Here is a 20,148-nt window from a genome sequence, read left to right on the forward strand (position 1 = left end):
GTTTTTGTGGGAAAAGATTCCAAGTCTGTAACAATGGGATATTGTTAGCATATCTTCATTTACTAACTTTTGTTGTTGGTGGATATGACCATATTTCAAAATAATTAGAACTTTTTTAATTCAGAAGAAGAGTTATAAAAAAGATCCTTTACATTTGCTTAGTTTATGAGACTAAAATAAACTGTATTTTTTACTTTGACAATATTCCTATAAGGAAAATAGTACTGATATTATGTTATGATTACATATGATAGTGATTAAGATAACATTGGAGGGGTGGGGAAGAGATTGAATGCAGAATTTTTAAAATGGTATTTTTAAAATGTTTACAAGGTTTATCTTCATCAGACAAATGTTGTGAAGGAAAAGGTCTTGTACTTCTCCTTGGGCTTTCTTGATAGCGAGAAAAAAGAAATCTAATTCGGCTTACTGTTGTATTTGGGGATTTAATGATGGTTTCAGCTTCTCTGCTTGAACTTTTCTCAGCTTTTGTGTCTACTATTTTCTGGCACTAGTGGTAAAGAATTTGCCTGCCATTGCTGGAGACACAAGAGATGTGGGTTCGATCTCTGGGTTGGGAAGATCCCCTGGGGAAGGAAATGTCAACCCAGTCCAGTATTCTCACCTGGGAAATCCCATGGAGAGAGGAGCTTGGTGTGCTACAGTCCATAGGGTTGCAAAGAGTTGGACACTACTGAAGTGACTTAGCACATGGCACTATTTTCTACTATTCTTCTGACACACATCATGGCTACAGAAATGGCAGTCTTTGGAAGTTTCCAATCAAGACTCTGGCTTCTAGTCTTGTTAGTAAGATCATTGGGTCACTTCAGTTTGTCTTTCTTGATTGCGTATTTTATTTTCAAAAACTGAGTCTCAAAATGTTCTGTTCTGCTTTGCAAAATCTAGCATTGATGTACAAGTAACCATGGGCAATGCTGTTTGGGAATTTGGACTCTAACTGGAGAAAAGTAGAATGGCATCTCTTTCCAGCTTTCACCTCAGCTGCCCCTCTGCCACGTGTCTGATATTGTTGGGGCTATGTCTCTGAGGCTGCGGGCAGATGTATCACACCCTAGATTCTTGGAGGATGATACTGGTTGACCAAGATAGAGGGTAGAAGGTGAAGGGTTGGAACTCTGAAGAGCTGGATTTTAGAAGCACAGACTGTCACATGTGGTGGCTGTTCAGTCGCCCAGCTGTGTCTGACTCTGTGAGTCCATGGACTGTAGCACACCAGGCCTCCCTGTCCCGCACCATCTCCCAGAGTTTGCCCAAGTTCATGTCCATTGCACTGGTGCTGCCATCCAGCCATCTCATCCTCTGACACCCTCTTCTTCTGCCTTCAATCTTTCCAAGCATCAGCCTCATATGTGAAGAGGATCAATGTCTTGTTCAGTCAACATTTCTAATCATCTAATCTCATACACAGTTTCTCTGCAAAATGATCTTTCTGATGGTGAGGGATACAATACTTTCTGTAAAAGCTCATTGGTGGATAGTTCTGATTATCACCTTTTTATTTTTATTTGTGTATTTATCTGTTTAGCTGCACGGAGTCGTCCTTGTTTTGCACAGGCTTTCCCTAGTTGCGGCAAGCGGGGGCTACTTTTGGTTGCGGAGTGCGGGCTTCTTATCAGTTTTCTGGCTGTATGCTAAAATAATGCTGGGAACTGCAGCGTAGCTCTCATTTGTGTTCAGAGTTACAGAAATCAAATGCTAGAGAAGATCAAACCTAATAGCTGGATGAATAGCAAATTGTGAATACAACTGAGGGATTTTTAGAAATGATTGACATGTGTTTAGATTCCGAAGTATTACTGAAGGTGGCTTAACACAACAAATGGGCACGTGTGAAACTTTTTTATTCTGTTCTTGACAGCCTAGCTTTCATGGCATATGCTTGATAATAAATGCATCTGAAAGCATGGGGGAGTTTATCAGCCTTTTTCTCTTTTACTTCTTTGGTGAGGTTATGTCTATATTTATTCTTTTAACTTCGTTGAAAAGAGTATTCCACTGTAAAGATCATACCCAATTGTCTTTAGATCTATACATTAGCTTGAGACCAGAATATAACGATTTGGAGTATAGAAGTCAAATCTCTCACTTCTCTCTTATAATCTTGGGAATTTGATATACGTTCTGTGCCTGTTTTTCTCCCTCTGTGAAATGGATCACTTGGCATTCAGCTCAGATACTAAAGCAAGTCACCGCAGCAGGTACGGATTCAAGTATCATCTCAGCAGGCTGGGAGCCAACTGAAGAAAATGAAGATGAAAGAGACAGACACCCCAGTTATTCTGGATCAGGCATTGATGATGATGAAGATTTTATCTCCAGCACCAGTAAGAATAATCAATTCCTATAGAACCATCTGTGCCAGGCTTATCGATTAATCTGAGTGATGCCCGATAATATCTTTCTTGGGAAATAGTTAATATGAGAAATGAGCATAAGCCTGTGACCACAGGTTAGTTAGTTATGCCTTGATGAGATTATGAAGGAAGGAACTGATTTTTTTTTAATGGAAGCCAAAATCTGTTATAAAATTCTTAATTCCTCATGGAAATCCTTCCTGTTTTGTTTATTTATGTGTAAAAGCTAAGCTATAACGTAACAGTGCCAATTGTTAAAGACATATAGTGAAGCCATTGCATCATAGTATCCAAGTTAGTGACAGTTATAAAACTTTTTTGAGAATAGAGATGGAAATTGAGCTGAAAGTTCCTTTAAAAAATCAAAAATTGGTCTAATACTCTGCCAGATAACTGAGTTTCCTATACTTACCTGTTCATGAGCTAAGATACTGCTGAATGAGATGAGATTGCTGAAACTGACTCCATTACAGCTCTGCCTTTTTTTTTTTAAAAAGAAGATGTGCCTTTGGGGTGCTAAATGAGCTTTCTCAGGTCACCGAAGTCCAGTCTGTCCTATTTGAACCTGAGAGCTTCATCCCCAAAAGTATAGCATCCCAAGAGGAAGTGGTCCAAAAGAATAGCTTAGACCTGAAGGCATTTGAGTATATGACATCAACAAATACTTGAGGTGAACTATATGCTTTATATCGAAGCTGTATTCCTTAGCTGGACACCCCTGCAGAGCTTAGACACTAACAAGGGAGCTCTCTTGAGTAACTTCAGAAAGAATACCAAATACCCTCAAAACACTGGAGCTTTACTATTGTACTGTCTATTGGGTTCAGGATATAGCCATATCTTCTAGGTTGGGCATCAGGAAAGATGTGGTCTTGATACTTGAGAAACTAAACCCTCTTAAATGGCAAGCCAAACAGATCAACCTGAAAATAAATTATACGCTCAGGCTCCAGCGGGGAGCCTCCCTTGATATTGTTTCATGTCTGTGGCATATTTTTCCATTTCAGCTCACTTTCCTTCTTGGCACCTATGCACTTAATTGAGCTGGATGCCCACTTCCTTCTATTGGGGTGTGATAACTGCCAGTTTTTCATACTAATTGAGAACGTAGTTCATGATTTTACCTGATTTTATTAACTTGTGAAATAGAATCCAATAGTATTATCATTCTGAAGAGTTTTGTATTATTTGGGTATCAAAATAAAGTTTGAAAGAATTAGGATGGATTTGCAAATAACCTTTCCAAAAGACGTTGATTCAGATTTTGTCGTGATTCTTCCGTCATGTGCATCTCTTCTTCCAGCCCTGTCATGCTTGGGGGTGACAATATCAGGGCAGTGGTGGATGTCTGCTTCTTTTTATTTTAGGGGAGCTGCTGCAATGGTGGTTGGTTACCTATGGTTTTTCTTACTGAATGTACGCATCTTGGTTTTCTTTTCATTGGCTATGAATGGCTTGCTCATGAAATGCTCTGTATTTGATGAGAATTTCTGAGGTGTTTGATGAATATTCAGAAATACATAGCTCATCACATGGCTGTTCTAGGTAGATATTCTTCCTTTGAATCATCTATAGGAAAGCTCTGGCTGCTCAGGGTGTTTCTTTCCCAATAATGCTACTAACGAAGTAAAGTGGTCATCATGGCATAACTTTCAAGCATCTACTCTTCAGCTCGAGCGTCTACCTGTAAGCACACCTTTCAGTGTTAGAGATCGCTTGGGTTTTCAAGTGCAGAGGGTTGTTACAGACTGCATGGACGCGCAAAGCATTGACGTCTTTGGTTCTCCTCGGTGGAGGGCTGGTGTTTTCAAAGCTGTCCTTCCTGCTGCATGCAGCTTCTTTGGCTGCTTTCTCCAGAAGATCTCATGTTCTGACCTCCACGTGTTCTCTGACAGAATGCGAAGGACACTGAGATACTTAACAGTATGGCTGAGTCAAGCTGAAGTCACTCTCCACTGTCCCTTCATTTCTACTCAACCATCTATACAGCCTGGTATAGATGAACGACTCTGTAGACTACGGAAGGGAGAAATGTACAAAACAAATGGTGAAGGCTCAAGAAATAACGTTCTCCTAATTACTTGAATCATCATTGTCACAGTTTCAACCACACCACGGGTTTTTACCCACCCACAACAGAACCCGAATTGGATCCAAAGGAACCCAGACCATTCGAATCCAGAAGCATCACCTCAGACAACCACAAGGATGACTGGTAATGGGTTACACATACTTAAAGATTTTTTTTTCCCCCCTCAAAGTCTTTGGTGCTGCAAATGTCAATCATCAGGACATAGTGGGGAAATTTAGTTAATATCTCATCACAAATTCTTGGTGAACTTTCATGAGGATACTCCGTTCAGCTTGAGTCATTTGTCAATGATATCATCTGGGCATAAGATATTTTACATTGCTTCATTATAAAACTGAACATGTTAAAATGGTTTGCGGTGCTGCCCTTGACAAAATGGTCATAGTGGTATAACAGGTAATCATTAAGAAATTCTATGCATTTTGATTTTCTCTTGGGAGAGATTAGCAATATCATGCAAAAGTTTTAAGAGTTGATGCTCAGAGGTACTACTTAGGCATTGAACCATTAGATGGCATGTACTTTAATTAAAAGAAAAAAAAATAGAACCATCAAAAACCGGTTGATAAAAAGTCACAATGTATATAACCATCATCACGACAGATGTGGACAGAAGTAGCACCAGTGCTTATGGAGAACGCTGGACCCAGGAACCGCACTCTTCTCTCAGTCACCATGGGTATCAGGATGAAGAGGAGACCCCACATCCTACAAGCACAAGTAAGAAGGATGGCAATCAGCAGTTCTGGTTTAGCTGAGTAGTGAAGTCACTCCAGAGAGTAGGGGAAAGACATTGGCTACATCTTCGATCTCCACACAGTAATTTCTTTTATCCCCAGAGCATAAAAAGCTGCCAAATCTGCACACGGTCTCTTAGAAATTGGAATTAAAAATACTAACTTGTCAAGTTGCCCCCAAAGGCCAAAATGTTTAAAAATATCTAAAATACGGTTTTTTGTGTTAAAGATTCCCAGAGGCTCCATTTGGGTAGTTTATGTGTTTTTACGGAAATGTCTGAAGGAGAGCGTGTTCTTTTGGTGCTTAGCAGTGGCATGTGGAAAGAAAGTGTGACAAGAGCAAGGATCTTTGGAACTCTTTGTTTTCTGTAAAGATCTTTGAGAAATCCAGCTTCTTTTTCACATTCTGTTTCTCACCCCAGTGTAGAAACACCTCCCTTGTGCTCTTGGGAGGAAAGACAGTCACTTAGATGGACTATATTTGAATTCCTTGACTGTTCTTTTTCTGTTTTTAAGCTCAGGGTAATTTGGGGGAAGGCTTTGATGCTGTTATTTTTACTTGTATGCAAACATCTCAGGTTTCCTAAAGCAATTTCAAGTCTTTCTACTGGCCTATGAGGATAGGACAAAAAAGAAGTAAGTATATTCTCTTCTTTTTTTGTCTCTCTCTCAGAGATGCCTATATTTGGTATAAAAGAAGCTTTAATTTAGGATAACAGCTTGTAGCATTATAGAAATTATGGTTCAACCATGGTTCTTATAGCCTTAAACACTCCAAAAGCAAAAAATGTAAGGAACAATCACTAAAAGCCAAAGGAGTTTGGGAATCCATGGTCTGAAGATGTCTTCAGACAACAAAAGAAACTTTCAAACATCAGCTAGGACTGAACAGATTAGGACTGAACATCCTGAGCACTGTGACCTTTCCTGGTGGCTTGGACAGTAAAGAATCCACCCACAATGTGGGAGACCTGGTTTTGATTCCTGTGTTGGTAAGATTCCCTGAAGAGGAAATGGCAACCCACTCCAGTACTCCGATATTCTTGCCTGGAGAACCCACATGGACAGAGGAGCCTGGCAGGCTTCGGTCCATGGGGTCGCAAAGAATTAGAAGCTACTAGGCACAGCACAGAGCATTGTGCTGAATACACCCAACAGGCCTGCATCTCATTACTGACCACAATAGATTTGATATTCACATGAGGATTATGGGCTGAGTTAACAAGGAGTCTAATGAAATAAGAAACAGAAATAAGAGAAATAAAACAGAAATTTCTTCAGAATGGGATTCTGTACCAGTCCCTTTGGGTCCTAATAGTTTATTTTAGAAGTTGTTAAGACAGTTTGTACCTAAAAGTTTATATTATTTAAGTTTGTACTAGTTAAGAGGCTGGGAATTAATGAGCCTATTGTCAAAAAGTAGTGGGGGAGGGGCATGATTACTGGAGGGTAGCTGAAAAACAGGACAGAACAAAACCTAACAGAAAGTGGAAGCTGCTTCAGCGATTCTTTTATGGGGACTTGCAAAACATCAAGTGATTCTGGCTGGCGATTTCTAGGCTTTATCAAAAAAACATTACAGCTTTTAGAAGAGAGTCAATCTTTGTATTTGCAATGGAAATCCTATAGTCTGCTAACCCATATATTGAAGACAACAGAGGGTTACTGGCTATTTAAAGGATCATTCTGTTTATAAAGATAGTGGTAGCAAGAGTATAGAATAGTGTGTGCATTTCTTTTCTTTTCTTTTTGACTTTAAGCAGTTTATATTTGGGTTAAATTTTCTTTTTTTGTTGTTGGGTTTTTTTTTTTTTTTTGTAATTACATCCAGTGTTGTTTCTATCTTCATTATTTGTCAGGAGGTAGTGATTTAATCAGGGGGAGGTAGAACTTATGATTTTTATTTTATTTTTCCCCTCCCTCTGGATAACCTGTTAACTTCAGGAATGTTTTGGCCAATGCAAGGGTAAAATGAGGGCAGTAAGTTTTATTTTTTTAAACATCTTTGCTGTTGTCAAGTCACACACATTATTTTCTAAAATAGTGAAATAAACTAGTTTTACACTTTGCAAACTGTACTTTAGCCTGGCAAGTCTATACAGTCTGTTTTTCCTTTTTTTACTGAGGTATAGTTGATGCGCAGTATTTAACAGTCTCATTTTCTTGATGAACAGAACTTCAGTGTTAGTCACAATGGATGAAAATGTCAATGACTTTCTGATTCTTCCCAAAGGCACCCTGGTACAATTTTATTTCATTCATTTTGTCCTTCTTCAAACTAGACAATTACAACATTGAGTGCTTGAAGTTTTAAGCCTGTCACACACTCTTACAATGCCAAACACTGGTTAGAAAGGTTTTAGATAATGTCAAACATTGGCTAGAAGAGTTTTCTTCCACTGAATTAAATTTGTTAAAACGTGATTTTGACAGTTTTAGATGCTCCATAGACATAACCTTGTAATATGTCAGTGGAATAGCATCTCAGTCATTCCCAGCATCTTTCATGCTGGGCAAATTCACTGCTGGTACATTTCCGGTGTGTGAGATGTTGAGTCACGTGACCACTATTTGAGAAGTCTTCTTGTTATATAATATACTCCTCCCCCTCAAATCACTGAAGACCAGAGGTTAATTTTTTGAATGAACAGTTCTTTCAGGCAGGGTATGTGAGGCCATAAACTCTAGTAAAATAAGAATAGTACTAGGAATTCATAGACTGTGATCTAGTTATAACTTTGTGCTGATTTGGCTATGTGATTTTGAGCAAATCACAACTTCTTTGGGCCCGTTTTCTCACCTGAAGGACTAAAGGATTTAGACTAAAGTCTAAAGACTAAAGGCCATCTGATTTCTAATATCCCTTTCAGAGTGACCAGTGGTCTCTCTCTTTCTTGCTGTCCCTTTCTGCCTCCTGTCCCACCTGTATATGTGTTTAAGGTAGGAAGCTATGTGTTGGTAAGGAAAGTAATTGAACAATAACAGCTCACCATTGACATTCTTCTCACAGCCCAGGCACCCACTACTAGTACAGCAGAAGAAACAGCTACCCAGAAAGAGCAGTGGTTTGAGAATGGAAGGCCTGGGAAATATCCCCAAACACCAAAAGAAGACTCTCATTCAACAGCAGGGACAACTGGTAATGCATGGTCTCACAGGCAGACTTGGGTGAAAATTTCCTCGGGTGTTAAATGCTGGGCTTTGAGGACAGTGAACAAGAATTGGAAAGAATTGTCGCAAGATGTTACAGTCCCTTAATCAATGACCATGCAGCCAACACAGAGCCAGCCCTTAAGTGCTCATAATAAATCCCCTGAGCAGAAATGGATATAGGCACAGAAGGGAGACACGGAATATGTGCTTGCATGCGTCACTTTCGGATCTAATGTTGGCATCCCCTGGGGAGACTGTCGAAGAGACTCTGATTGTATAAAATACTACCTTTTCTTTTGTAAAGGAATCTTCTCCATGATGTGGGCCCAGTCTTTACAACACAGTTCTATAAAATACTGGGCTTGTTAGAAGGCTTTTGGTCAGAAAAACCTCAGTAGTTGAAGAAATGGAGCCAGACATTTTGAGACAAACACATGTCTGGTGTCATTTGGCCTTTTGTCATGTTTATTTGGAGATTTCTCCTCGAATAGACAACAGTTTCTTCTTAAATTAAAAAAAAAATGCCTCTATACTTGAACTGTGGGATTGGGGAGATTGGAGTCAAAGCTTGTCATCTCTTGTCATTTCTAAGCGTTGCCTGATAAGTTCACTCTGCCAGCTCCTATGCATGTGTGACAGAAGCCTTGAAATGCATCCTATCTTGTAAAACAATGTGAATTCTGTATCCTTACTTGATAGCAGTGGGAAGTATTCCTGTGTTTTCATTTACAATATAGGATATAACGCATGATTTTCTTCCGGTGTGTGGCAGCTTCTGAATTCATAGCTGTCAGAGTGATGGATTCAGTGACTGGCTACATGATGCAGTTGCTGTCAAGGGGCCACTATTGTCATCTTTTCTACCTCTGCGTCTTCATTGGCTCAGAATGAAGCCAAAGCACGTGCTGCATTCTTATGTCACTTGTGCCCTAAATCTCACTGTTGGGTGGTACTGCTTCTGATGGAGTCCATTCATGCTTTTGAGATGAATGGCATTGACTTTCCTGTCTGTCTAGGGGGTGGGGAAGCTGTTACCTGACTCCTTCCCTGCATCACGACTGGCCTCGCGTGCATTTCGCCGGGATGCGGTTGTCTAGGATGATCGCGTGTGTTTGGACACCTGCACTTCCTCCTTCCAGGGATGGTGGCAGCGTGGTGTGGGTGAAGAGCTATTTCTCCTCCGTCTTTACTATAACTTCTCATCCTCCCGCTAGAGAAGTTACTAGTGCTTTTGCATCCTCCAGTTCACATGCTGACTGCTAGGGAAAATGAGCATGAGTGAAACTGCCCCTACCGAAACATTGTGCATTTATGCAACTTCCCGGCCCTCTAGACCCGGAAGACCCTTTCACTGTCTTGAGTAGAGAATGTAGTCTTTAAAAAAAAAATTAGTGTATCCCTGTCCAGATTCCAACTAATACTTTGATAACTGCTTAAACTGCATAGTCACAGCAGCCTCAACGCATGTCAGCCATCCCCGTCAAAGAGTGACAACACAGAGCCAAGAGGACAGTTCCTCGACTTACTTCTTCGACCCAGTCTCGCATCCAATGGGGCGAGGTCATCGAACAAAAGGAAGGATGGGTAATAATCTCTGAGCTCTTTTATATATTATGTTCTAGAAAGCCACCAAATGGCTGTTTTCCTAGAAGTATCCCTTTGGCTTTAGACCAGTCTGCTTTCCTGAAGAACTTTGTTTCTTCCAAAATTAGTTTTCTTAGTAAGACTGATATGCATATACATCTGAATCTGAAGTCCTGGGCAAGAGTGGAGAATTTGGCAGGCGAGTAAAGGAGGATTAGTCCTGAAATGATGGGAATGGAAGTCATTTTCTCTGAAGAGGAGCAGTCTCAAGATTTCTTTTCCATATACTTCCAAGTGCAAGGTTTTAAAAAGAATGAAGTGATAGATCCAGTGACTATTTCCATTATAGACCCACGATAAAGCTTGTCTTTGGTAGAGAAATGTTAGAGGTCAAAGATTCCAAACAAATAATTGAAAGACTCTGGAAAATTGTGTGAATTACTCTTGGAAACTTAGAAATAAAATACACTACTTGGTGACTTAGGATTTGCACCACCCTTGGCCCTCCATAAATGTTTGTGAATTTAAAGCATGGACAGCTTTTATACAGGATGGAATCATTGTTTTCTTAATTAGCATTCTTATTTACCTATTGGAGAAGGAAATGGCAACCCACTCCAGTATTCTTGCCTGGAAAATTGCTTGGGCAGAGGAAACTGGTGGGCTACAGTCCATGCGGGTCATGGTGAGTCAGACACAACTTAGTGAGTAAACAGCAATTTACCTATATGCAATTCAAAAACAGAATTAAACAAGAGAGTGAGAAAAAGACTAGCTGGAGCTCTGCAACAGTGGAAGATTATTATTGTATTTGACCAAATTTTAAATTTAAAAGAAATGTTTCCTTTAGCAGAACCAGATGACAACTTTCCTGAGAGAATCTGTAAGAATTGGTAGCAAGTGGTGCCCCTCTTTTCCCAGTGTTTACCAAGGAGAAGAATCCATGTCCTTTACTAAATCCATGAATAGAATTGTGCAATTTTATTAATTTTTAAAAATTTAACAAGATGTCTCGATCACAGACATGTAACATTCCACAAAGGGAGATCAACCAAGAGAACAAATTGGTGATAGGAATTTTCAGTCATAGTTTCAAATATATTTTCTGGATCCAAATTCCCAAGGGTATGCACTGCACAGGACTTATTGAAGTGAGTTCTCAGAATGCAATATAATGTCTCTCAGTATTGAGGTAAGCAAAGTTATCTCCAAAATGAATCCAGTAGTTTCTGTGGTCTCATTTCTCCAGAACATCGTAACTATGTTGTACCCAAATATTAGTGGTCATATATCCCTTAAAGTATAACTATATTAAATATCTGCAAATGTAATTGTGCTTTATGTTCAGTGCATCATGGAGATGCACAATGTGCAGTTAATTCGTGGTCCGTGTTCTTAAGGTAGAGCTTCCCAGGTGGCGCTAGTGGTAAAGAACCCACCTGCCAGTGTGAGAGATATAAGAGACGTGAGTTTGATTCCTGGGTCAGAAAGATCCTCTGGAGGAGGAAATGGCAACCCACTTTGTATAAGCCTGGAGAATCCCATGGACAGAAGAGTCTGGTAGGCTACAGTCCATAGGTTTGCAAAGAATTAGACATGACTGAAGCGACTTCACAGTCACATGCATGCTCTTAAGGAACTTAAAAGTTAGCTAGGAAAACAGCTTCAAAATAGATCTAATAGTATGAGAGGGTAAGTAATAGATGTCAAATGAACATTGCTAGCAATAAACACAAAAGAAATTCTGAGGATCCCTTAGACAACCTCAGAGAAAGGTAGATTGGATCTGGTTTTTGAAAAATGGAAAAAAAAATCTAGTTAGTCAGAGACAGGAAGTAGGGGACTTTTTTTTATTGTTTTTAAGGAAAGAAACACATATAAGGAGAGGTTTAAAAGAAAGAAAGCCAAGAAATGAATTTGGCAGAGTCAGTGGATCCACATATCACAAAGAAAGATGAGTGTGAATGGTGAGGTTGGGGCCATTATGTTGTGCGGCTGAAGTGCCGCGTGTAGACCCGAACACGCATTTTACACACATGCTGGCTGGGGGCTCTGATGATACCCATTGCGGAAAACCAAGCCAGTGAAAGCTTCAGAATCAATATTGTCTTCATATTGATGAACAGAAAAGGTTTTCATCAAATTGATGATGTCAAGAACGTTATAATTGGCTTCAACCATAGAATGGCGTCACACCTCTTCAAGGATTCTACTTATAAAAGGAAAGAGGAGCAAGAGTGTCTAGAACCATCAGCAGGCTGGACATTTTCTGGGGGGCTATCCATTTGGGGTTTTGATTTGGATTAGCCAGACTTTGCTCTTTTTTAGCGATTACTACTACTACTATTATTTTAAAATAATAGAGTCAGCTGCATTTTGTTCTATGAAGACCCTGATGTGCAGTGTAAAGGCTACAGTGTAGATGTGGGTCCCTAATATTCCAGTGTTCCCCTCTGGAGTCATTTGGAACAGATTAAATCTCCCCAGAGGCAGCAGAGTGGGTGGACTTTGAATCCAAGAATCGGCAATAGTGATGGTGTTTATGGCTATGTGGCCTCTGTTTCACTCGGGACTTGTTATTTCAGCAGAATTGATTTGTGATAGTTATTAGAAACAGCTTCTATAAATATTTCAGTGAAATTTCTATGTAGTTCAACATTATACACGTTACATTCCAAAGACATCTCCTGTGTATGTGTATGGAGGATTCATTGATATCTGATGCTTCTTATTCTTTGCCCTAGAAATCCCCGTGGCTTCCATCTAGATAGTATGGGATGATGATTTTATTTGTACTTTCAGTTCATGGAACAAAAGAGGAGAAAATGAGGGAAGAGGACTGTAACAACATTTTTTTTTTTGCCAAGTCAAGAGGATGTAACAAAATGGTGCCTGAACCAGTGCAGTTTGTCTTTTATCCACATGTCAGATCACTGGCTTACCCCGTGTCTCAGCAGTACACAATGCACCTGCCAATTCAGTAGACACAAGAGAGGCAGGTTCAATCCCTGAGTCGGGAAGATCCCCTGGAGGAGGGCATGGCAACCCACTCCAGTATTCTTGCCTGGAGAATTGCATGGACTGAGGAGCCTGGTAGGCTGCAGTCCATGGGGTCTCACAAGACTGAAGCAACTGAGCATGTACTCACGCATAGATCATTTGTATAGAACAGGACAAGTCACACGTGGGTTATATTTCTGTCTCTCTGCAAGGCTTAGGAGTCCCATCATGTACTCATTTAGCATCTTTCCAGACTCAGCAAAAAACAACAAAGATTGTAGCTTTCATACAACTCAGCCTTTAAATGAAAGCCAATTACTTCTTGAGAGGCCCTTTTGGAGAACTGATCATTTATTTCAGTTCTGGAGACGTGAATTAGTATGTGCTTTCTTTCCTCTCATGCAGGTTTGAATATAAGTATTATTTATCTCTAGACCAGAAATGACCTTCAGATAGCAGTTAGAAAATCAAGCAATAACACTGATTTAATTCCTTCAGATACAGACACCAGCCCTAGTACAACGCTTCAGCCTCCTGCAGATCCAAACACGAGTTCGGTGGGAGACTTGGACAGGACAGGACCTCTCTCAATGACAACTCGTAAGGATAAAGATACTCAGCCTCTTGACCTGTATTCTTGCTTCAGCTCTTGCTCCCCTTGGCCCTGATGCAGGGCTTGGTGGTGGTATAGCTCATTCAGTGCTGAGTGGTTCAGCTCAACTCAGAATATCAGATTTGTCCTCCTTGTCTTTATTTTCTGGGTGGTTCTTTAAATCTGACTATACCTTCATTTGTGGTGGTTTCCTCTTTAACTTTTTATTAAAAAAGAAAAGGATGTGGGACTCCATTCCACTTGATTTTCCTGCTTTGAGTAGTTAAGTTAGTGAAATTCAAGGCCACAGCTAAGGTAGTAGTATCTCTCTGTTTTAACTGACTAGTTCCTTGTGAGTCCCATCTTTCAATCAAGGCGGAAGAGGGGTAGCATTTTTCAGTGGTTGTAAAAAGATGTTTTGGGGCTAGATAATCACAGAAAGTAGGGGGATCACATTAGCCCATAGAGGAGGATCAAGACGATTTTTTGACAATTGACATTGGTGGCAGGGCCCTGGGAATAAAAGAAGAACATTTGCTCATATCTCTTCCTATCACTAAACATCTGGCAGAAACAATGCTAAACTTCTAGCGGCCTTAACATCCACCACATAGGTGCAGAGCTATCCCAGAGATCTACATAAAGTCATTCATAATTTCTTGACAGAATAGTAAAGAAATCCAGAATTACAAGGGCCTCATTGCACTGCTTGCTAGACATACTGGGCAGAGTCTTTTCCTGTGAGCCCTTTCAGGCAAAGGGAAAAATCAACAAGCGTGTGTTCATTGTCAAGAATGTAAATAACCCAGCAACCAGGCATCAAAGGAGACGCAAATAAGCCTAGAAATGGTCCCTGCCAATGGAGGGTCTTGCAGTCCGACTTCATGTCCCTGTTGACTTTTGCTCTGTTGTGGGGCTTGGGATCTGTTGACTGCCTTTCTCCTGGTTATAATATCTACTGGGCAGTGGACGTGGCTTAGTGGTACGCGTTAGGGTGTGCTTGCCCCTGTAACTCAGAGGTCAGATCTTTTCTTAGAAGAACACAAAATAAATTAACTCAAAACAATGAAAACCATTTCAGATATGGGCAATGGTTCAACCAGAAATTGATATGTATCAGTGAGGGCCCTGTATTTGCCCAGACAAGCGTTTCCTGGCCTTTCAGTGCATTGATGAGAATCCTCATCCATAAACGAGATCAAAAAGCTAATCATGGGGTACAATAGTGACTTAAGTGTTTCCTTGTGTAAATCTGAGCTGAGTTACTTGAGCGGGTTATTCTAGATGAACTTCTTCCTCTTTTGTGGTTACAGGTATTCTGCCTGCTCTGCTGGTGTTTACTTTCCCTATAGTCACACTTCTTGACACACAGTGAAGCTGCTCTTGATGGCTGATAGGAGCACCGGGATTCAAGCATTCTTTTTTCTTTGTTTCTGGTTTTTCCTGAGTGACAGGAAGCAATGTTATAATTGGGCCAGGATGATCCAGGGCGGACAAAGTTTTGGCTTAGATTTCATCTTGGCACTTCACCTTGTTTATTATACAGAAAAACAAAGCCAGCTAAGGGGCAAAGCAGAATTCTGTTGTGCATTTCTTCCAGTAAGAGGAGAATGGCATGCAAACACCTTGTTATTCCTATGCACCTACCCATCTGACTGTATCAGATCCTCCCTGTCAGCAGATAACAGAGGATTTGTCTCATGGCCCCAAATTAATACTGGACTCATCCCTCATTGAAACAGAGCAGAGTGATACTCACAGCTTCTCTCCATCGCATGGCGGCTTAGAAGAAGACAAAGGCCACTCAACGACTGCTACTCCAACATCTATCAGTAAGGACTGTAAAGCCCACGTGGCTTCAGCTATTGGAAAGAATCAATAAACCACGGGTGCTTTTGCAGTGTCTTTGGTGGAGGTACATCAGTTGGCTGTTGTCATGCTGTTACTCCTGATCAGAAGGTGTGGCTGGTGATGGTTCTCCGACTTTTCTGCTTTGTAGGTCTCTTAGAAGCCATTGTATATTAAATGCAAACTATATTTTCTTAATCTTCAAGTTTGGGTTTCTTAAACCCTAGAGTTAGTGACTTTGTTTAAGAGTAACAGATTGCTGGTGTGTGATTGGGTGGAAAAATCTGAATTATAGCACTATTTTCCTTGCATTAATAATATTATTTTGTCATTTATCCTCTGGACCACAAATCCATGGTGCAGGTGACTAAGAAGCAGTTCAAGGAAAGGAAAGACTAACCAAAGCCTCACATCTTTGAAACTTTGCATTTGCTAGCCCAGTTGCACAGCCTAATTTTACCTTTCAATTCAGTAACACATTTTTTCCTCTTCATCAGCGGTGGGTTCAATTGAGTAAGAACTCAAGATTATGTAGTACCCGAGTTTTACAGTAACAATTCTAGAGGCATAAACCATATTTGAATAACCCAAGCAGATGTTGCAATGCATGTCTCTTCTAGATATTAGGATCGCCACTCTCTTCCATTGAATGATGTCCAGATTGTACTGACTGCAAAATATTGATTCTGTTCAATAGGGTGACAAACTGCACCGTCTTTTGCTCCATGTTCACAAATAACAAGTGAAAAGTTTTTGCAGCAATTGCACATGCTGAAGACAAGCATGTTTTGGGTGGTGGTCTTACAAATGTGGGTTTACCGTTGATTCCACCTCCACACAGATAGGAACGATGGAAGAAGAGGTGGAAATCTTCCTGAAGATGCAACTACTTCAGTGGAAGGTTACACTCATTCTCCAGATACAAATGAATACACAACCCTCACCCCAATGACCCCCACTAAGACTGGGTCCCCTGGAGTTACTGAAGTTACTGTTGTTGGAGATTCCACCTCTAAGGCTGATCTTACTTTACCAGGTAATTTGGCCATTTGATATCTGGTTTGCTTTCTCTATAGGAAGAAACAACACATACTTTCACATAGTAAAGAACATCTTCTCTGTGGAGACTGTAATTATATTGATTTGTGTCATGGGAATGGCTTTTATCACAGGTCATCATTCTAATGCAGTAGATTTACTTTAGATGAATAATGCTTTTATTTGCCTGTGTAATTTCCATTTATTTTTTGTGACTTGGTTGTTATGGTAGAATTTCTTTCTTTGTCTTATTCCTGACCTTCTGATATATTTAATTGAACCATATGAAATCGACATTTTTGTAAGTAAAAGTAGTCAAGTATCAGTTTCATTTGATTCAGCTAATATATGCTGCTTATGTAAGGTTTTACCCAACTTGTGAATAATTTCCTTATACTAATGTCTTTGCTCTGAAGTTATTTTTTATTGGTGATAGATTGGTGGATTTTATTTTTGGTGAAGGGCTTATGGATACCTCTTCTAATTATGGTGCACGCTTAAAACTTTATGATTTAATCTACATTATGACTAGTTACCCTTTCTCAGACAGAGAGGCCTGGCGTGCTGCGGTTCATGGGGTCGCAAAGAGTTGGACATGACTGAGTGACTGAACTGAACTGAACTGACCCTTTCTCTTGTGAGAGCAAAAAGTTGATCGAAGGTGACTTATTCAATAAGTTACACATGGACCTTGCCATCCTTCCCATTTCTACTTTTGTTTCTCTGTTTGCATTAAGAAACTAATATTGAAGAAAAGGGAACTGCAAAATACTTACCCTGGCTAAGAAACTAAAATTGAACTCTCTCTTCCTGGTGCCAGATATTTAAGTGTTCTTACTAGTCAACCATTAAGGAATATTAAAGATCCATTATTTTAAATATATATATATATATATATATATATATGTAGTAGCACATGTCTTTTCCTACCCCATACCCCCTCAGATGAACAATAAGTCTCATGAGAACTCGATATATAAAGCAGATGACTGTGCGATGCCGTGGCTGTTGTGGGATGCCATGTGCCTGGCCCGTATCCTAGAGCCCACATGCCTGGGCTGCCCATCTCAGGGCTTCAAGGGAAACAGTTGTAAAAAATCCTGACCTCAACAGTATCAGCATGACAAAGCCCCTTTACACCTGCTGGTTCTTTATTCGGCATGGTTCTGCCCTCAGTTGTTAAAAATTCCAAGTAGCCGTGTCAGTATTCTTCTGGAGAAATGAATTTTAGAGCACTGCCTGGTTTCTCTTGGCAAAATAGGGCCCTTTATGCAGCCGAGTGAATTTAAATGGCCATTTTAACAGTTACAGTAGCCTCAAAGGATTACAGCGTATTTGTTAGTAAATAAAATGCTTTCTACAAAATCGATATTTACATACCTGATTCCTTCTGCATTCTGCAGCGGTACAGACAGATTTTCCATAGTTCTCCATGGATTAAATGATCTATCATCCTTGATTTTCTTCCAGAATACTCAGATAAGGCTAATTTCTTCCCATATATTTTTTTCTCGCCTTTTTACTTAATGTTAAGAATGAAAACATCCTTAATTGTAGTGGCTGTGGTCTTGGTGGTGATGGTGGTGGTGGTGGTAATGGTGGTGGTACTGAGTGCTTTGGTGTCAGCATTTCACAAATCCTGTTTTCAGTTTTTCTAACCATCAGCCAAGGAACAAAGCAATCTATTTCCTCCATACAATTGTGTAAGAGATTACAGATCGCCTATCTCCACTTTCTCTAAATAAGGACATTGTGAAGATCAGATTACTGTGTATTCCTTAGAGGAATTTTTCATAATGGGTGACCATAGCCATTTTATGAACCTGTTTCGTTTTACTTCAAGATTCCATTATAATTTTAGGAAATGTGTGGGCAGGAGGGGGAGGAACCAGAGTTTCCATATTCTGAACTCGAGATTTGAACTGTGGATCCAAATTTTAGCAATTCATGAACTTGTTTCAATGTAAAGCCTTCTGTGATGGATGTTTGAGAAGATGGGGTTATACTAACTCTTGGTATTGAAAATACAGATTTAAGTTTTTGGAAAATATGATTTGAAATATATTCTAATAACCAGGTACACCTTAGCCACATGTTAGTTATCTCCCCATTTCTTTTTCACTTATTTTCAGACTTTATTTTTTCTAAATTGAATTGACTTTTCTTTCTGAATCGTTACTGATTCAACCCCAAGCTACTTTATTGAACAAACAAAACATTTCTCAATTTCCTGCCTCAGAGAAATCTCTTTAAATGTCCCATGCCCTAAGCCACAGAGTACATGCATTACCAATGATCACATCTATCATAATTTAAAGCATATAATTGTTACGTCAAAGACACATCAAATCCCAACCTCTGACTTGCCAAGACATCATAGTATTTTTGGTAGAGTTAAAATTTGGGGGTTTCTGCTGAAGCCACACTTCCTATGGTCATCCTTACTGGTCTGTGCTGTCCCAGTTTTTAAAATTTTGATTGAAGCTCTAACCCACTCATCAGTGAAGGAAGCAATGAACAAGAATTCATATCATGGACCCATTCGGAACTCCTTTGTCATTATTTTTGGTTACCTTTAAGAGACTTTGCAATGGGCTGTATGAAAATGCACAGGTGAGGAAGCCCAGATGGGGACGTACCTGAGCATACGGTATTGAACCTCCCTCTGTTGCTCCTTACAGGAGACTATGGCTCGTCCCACGACCCCAGTGGAAGGTCCTATACAACTCATGCATCTGAATCAGCTGGTGAGTTTGAGCTGCTTTTAGTCGTTTACTGTTACCATTATGGAACCTGCTAATTACTAATGATGTATGAGTCAGTGTCTCCCCAGAAGTGGTTTTTATACGTTCTTTGCATGCATCACAGTCACGGGGAGAACTTATTAAACTACGCTGCTGGGTCCCATCCTTAAATGTTTCTGCTTCGAGAGGAGTGGACTGAAGCCTGAGCATTTGTATTTCTAGTAATTTCTCTGGTGACGCTGATTCTGCTCAGACACGGACTCCACTTTGAGGACGACTGCTTTTGAGAAAATTCTTCCATCTGGAAAAATCAGGAAGAATTCAAGCAGGTGCTCAGTTTAACACTGCATTTTACCAGGGCGATTAAGAACATAGATTTTGGAGAAAGAATGGCCTGGGTTTGATTCCAGCTCCTTCACATGCCAACGAGGGACCTTGTTAAAAGGATCTGAGATTTGACTTCCTAACCAAAAAAATTGGGATGATAATAATTGTCACAGGGCATTGTTTTAAAGGGGCATTCCCAGTGGCTCAGTGGGTAAAGAATCTGCCTGCAATGCAGGAGACACAGGAGACTCGGGTTTGATCCCTGGATCAAGAAGGTCCCATGGAGGAGGAAATAGCAATCCACTCCAGTATTTTTGCCAAGAAAACCCCATGGATACAGTCCCTGGGGTCACAAAAAGTCGGAAGTGACCGAGCATGCACACACACGCACGCCTGCCTTGTTTTAAAGACTCTTGTTTTAAAGCTCTTTAAAGACTTTAAAGCTCTTGTTTTAAAGACTAAATGATGTATACTTGTAAAGTCTTTAGCATAATTCCCCTGCCCACCGCACATGGCATAATAACTAGCCTTTACTGAGAATTTACTGTGTGGTGGTGGCATCGTTCTGAACACTTTACACATGTTAGGTTGGACCATCTGAAACTGCCACTTCTGTAGATCAACAGTCAGGTATCGGTGATTCCCTGTATTTCAT

General features: G+C 40.1%; 1 protein-coding gene across 14 annotated transcripts in view; it reads left to right on the top strand.

The window, feature by feature from the left end:
* CD44 (CD44 molecule (IN blood group)) overlaps positions 1 to 20,148 on the top strand; it is a 106,283-nt gene that overhangs the window by 70,677 nt on the left and 15,458 nt on the right. For 3 of the 14 annotated variants that reach the window (XM_069553684.1, XM_069553685.1, XM_069553687.1), the window contains one exon: positions 19,104 to 19,169. The exons of 1 other annotated variant lie outside the window; for it this stretch is intronic. In XM_069553684.1, the coding sequence (XP_069409785.1) occupies positions 19,104 to 19,169 (66 nt within the window). Of the gene's footprint in view, positions 1 to 2,192; positions 2,349 to 4,479; positions 4,594 to 5,073; positions 5,191 to 8,217; positions 8,347 to 9,806; positions 9,945 to 13,442; positions 13,545 to 15,278; positions 15,369 to 16,225; positions 16,421 to 19,103; positions 19,170 to 20,148 lie in introns of all 14 variants that reach the window. 10 more of the 14 variants (XM_069553673.1, XM_069553674.1, XM_069553676.1 and 7 more) reach the window with 10 other exon arrangements.

This window comes from Ovis canadensis, chromosome 15 (assembly GCF_042477335.2).
Source record: "Ovis canadensis isolate MfBH-ARS-UI-01 breed Bighorn chromosome 15, ARS-UI_OviCan_v2, whole genome shotgun sequence".
Classification (NCBI taxonomy): Eukaryota; Metazoa; Chordata; class Mammalia; order Artiodactyla; family Bovidae; genus Ovis; species Ovis canadensis.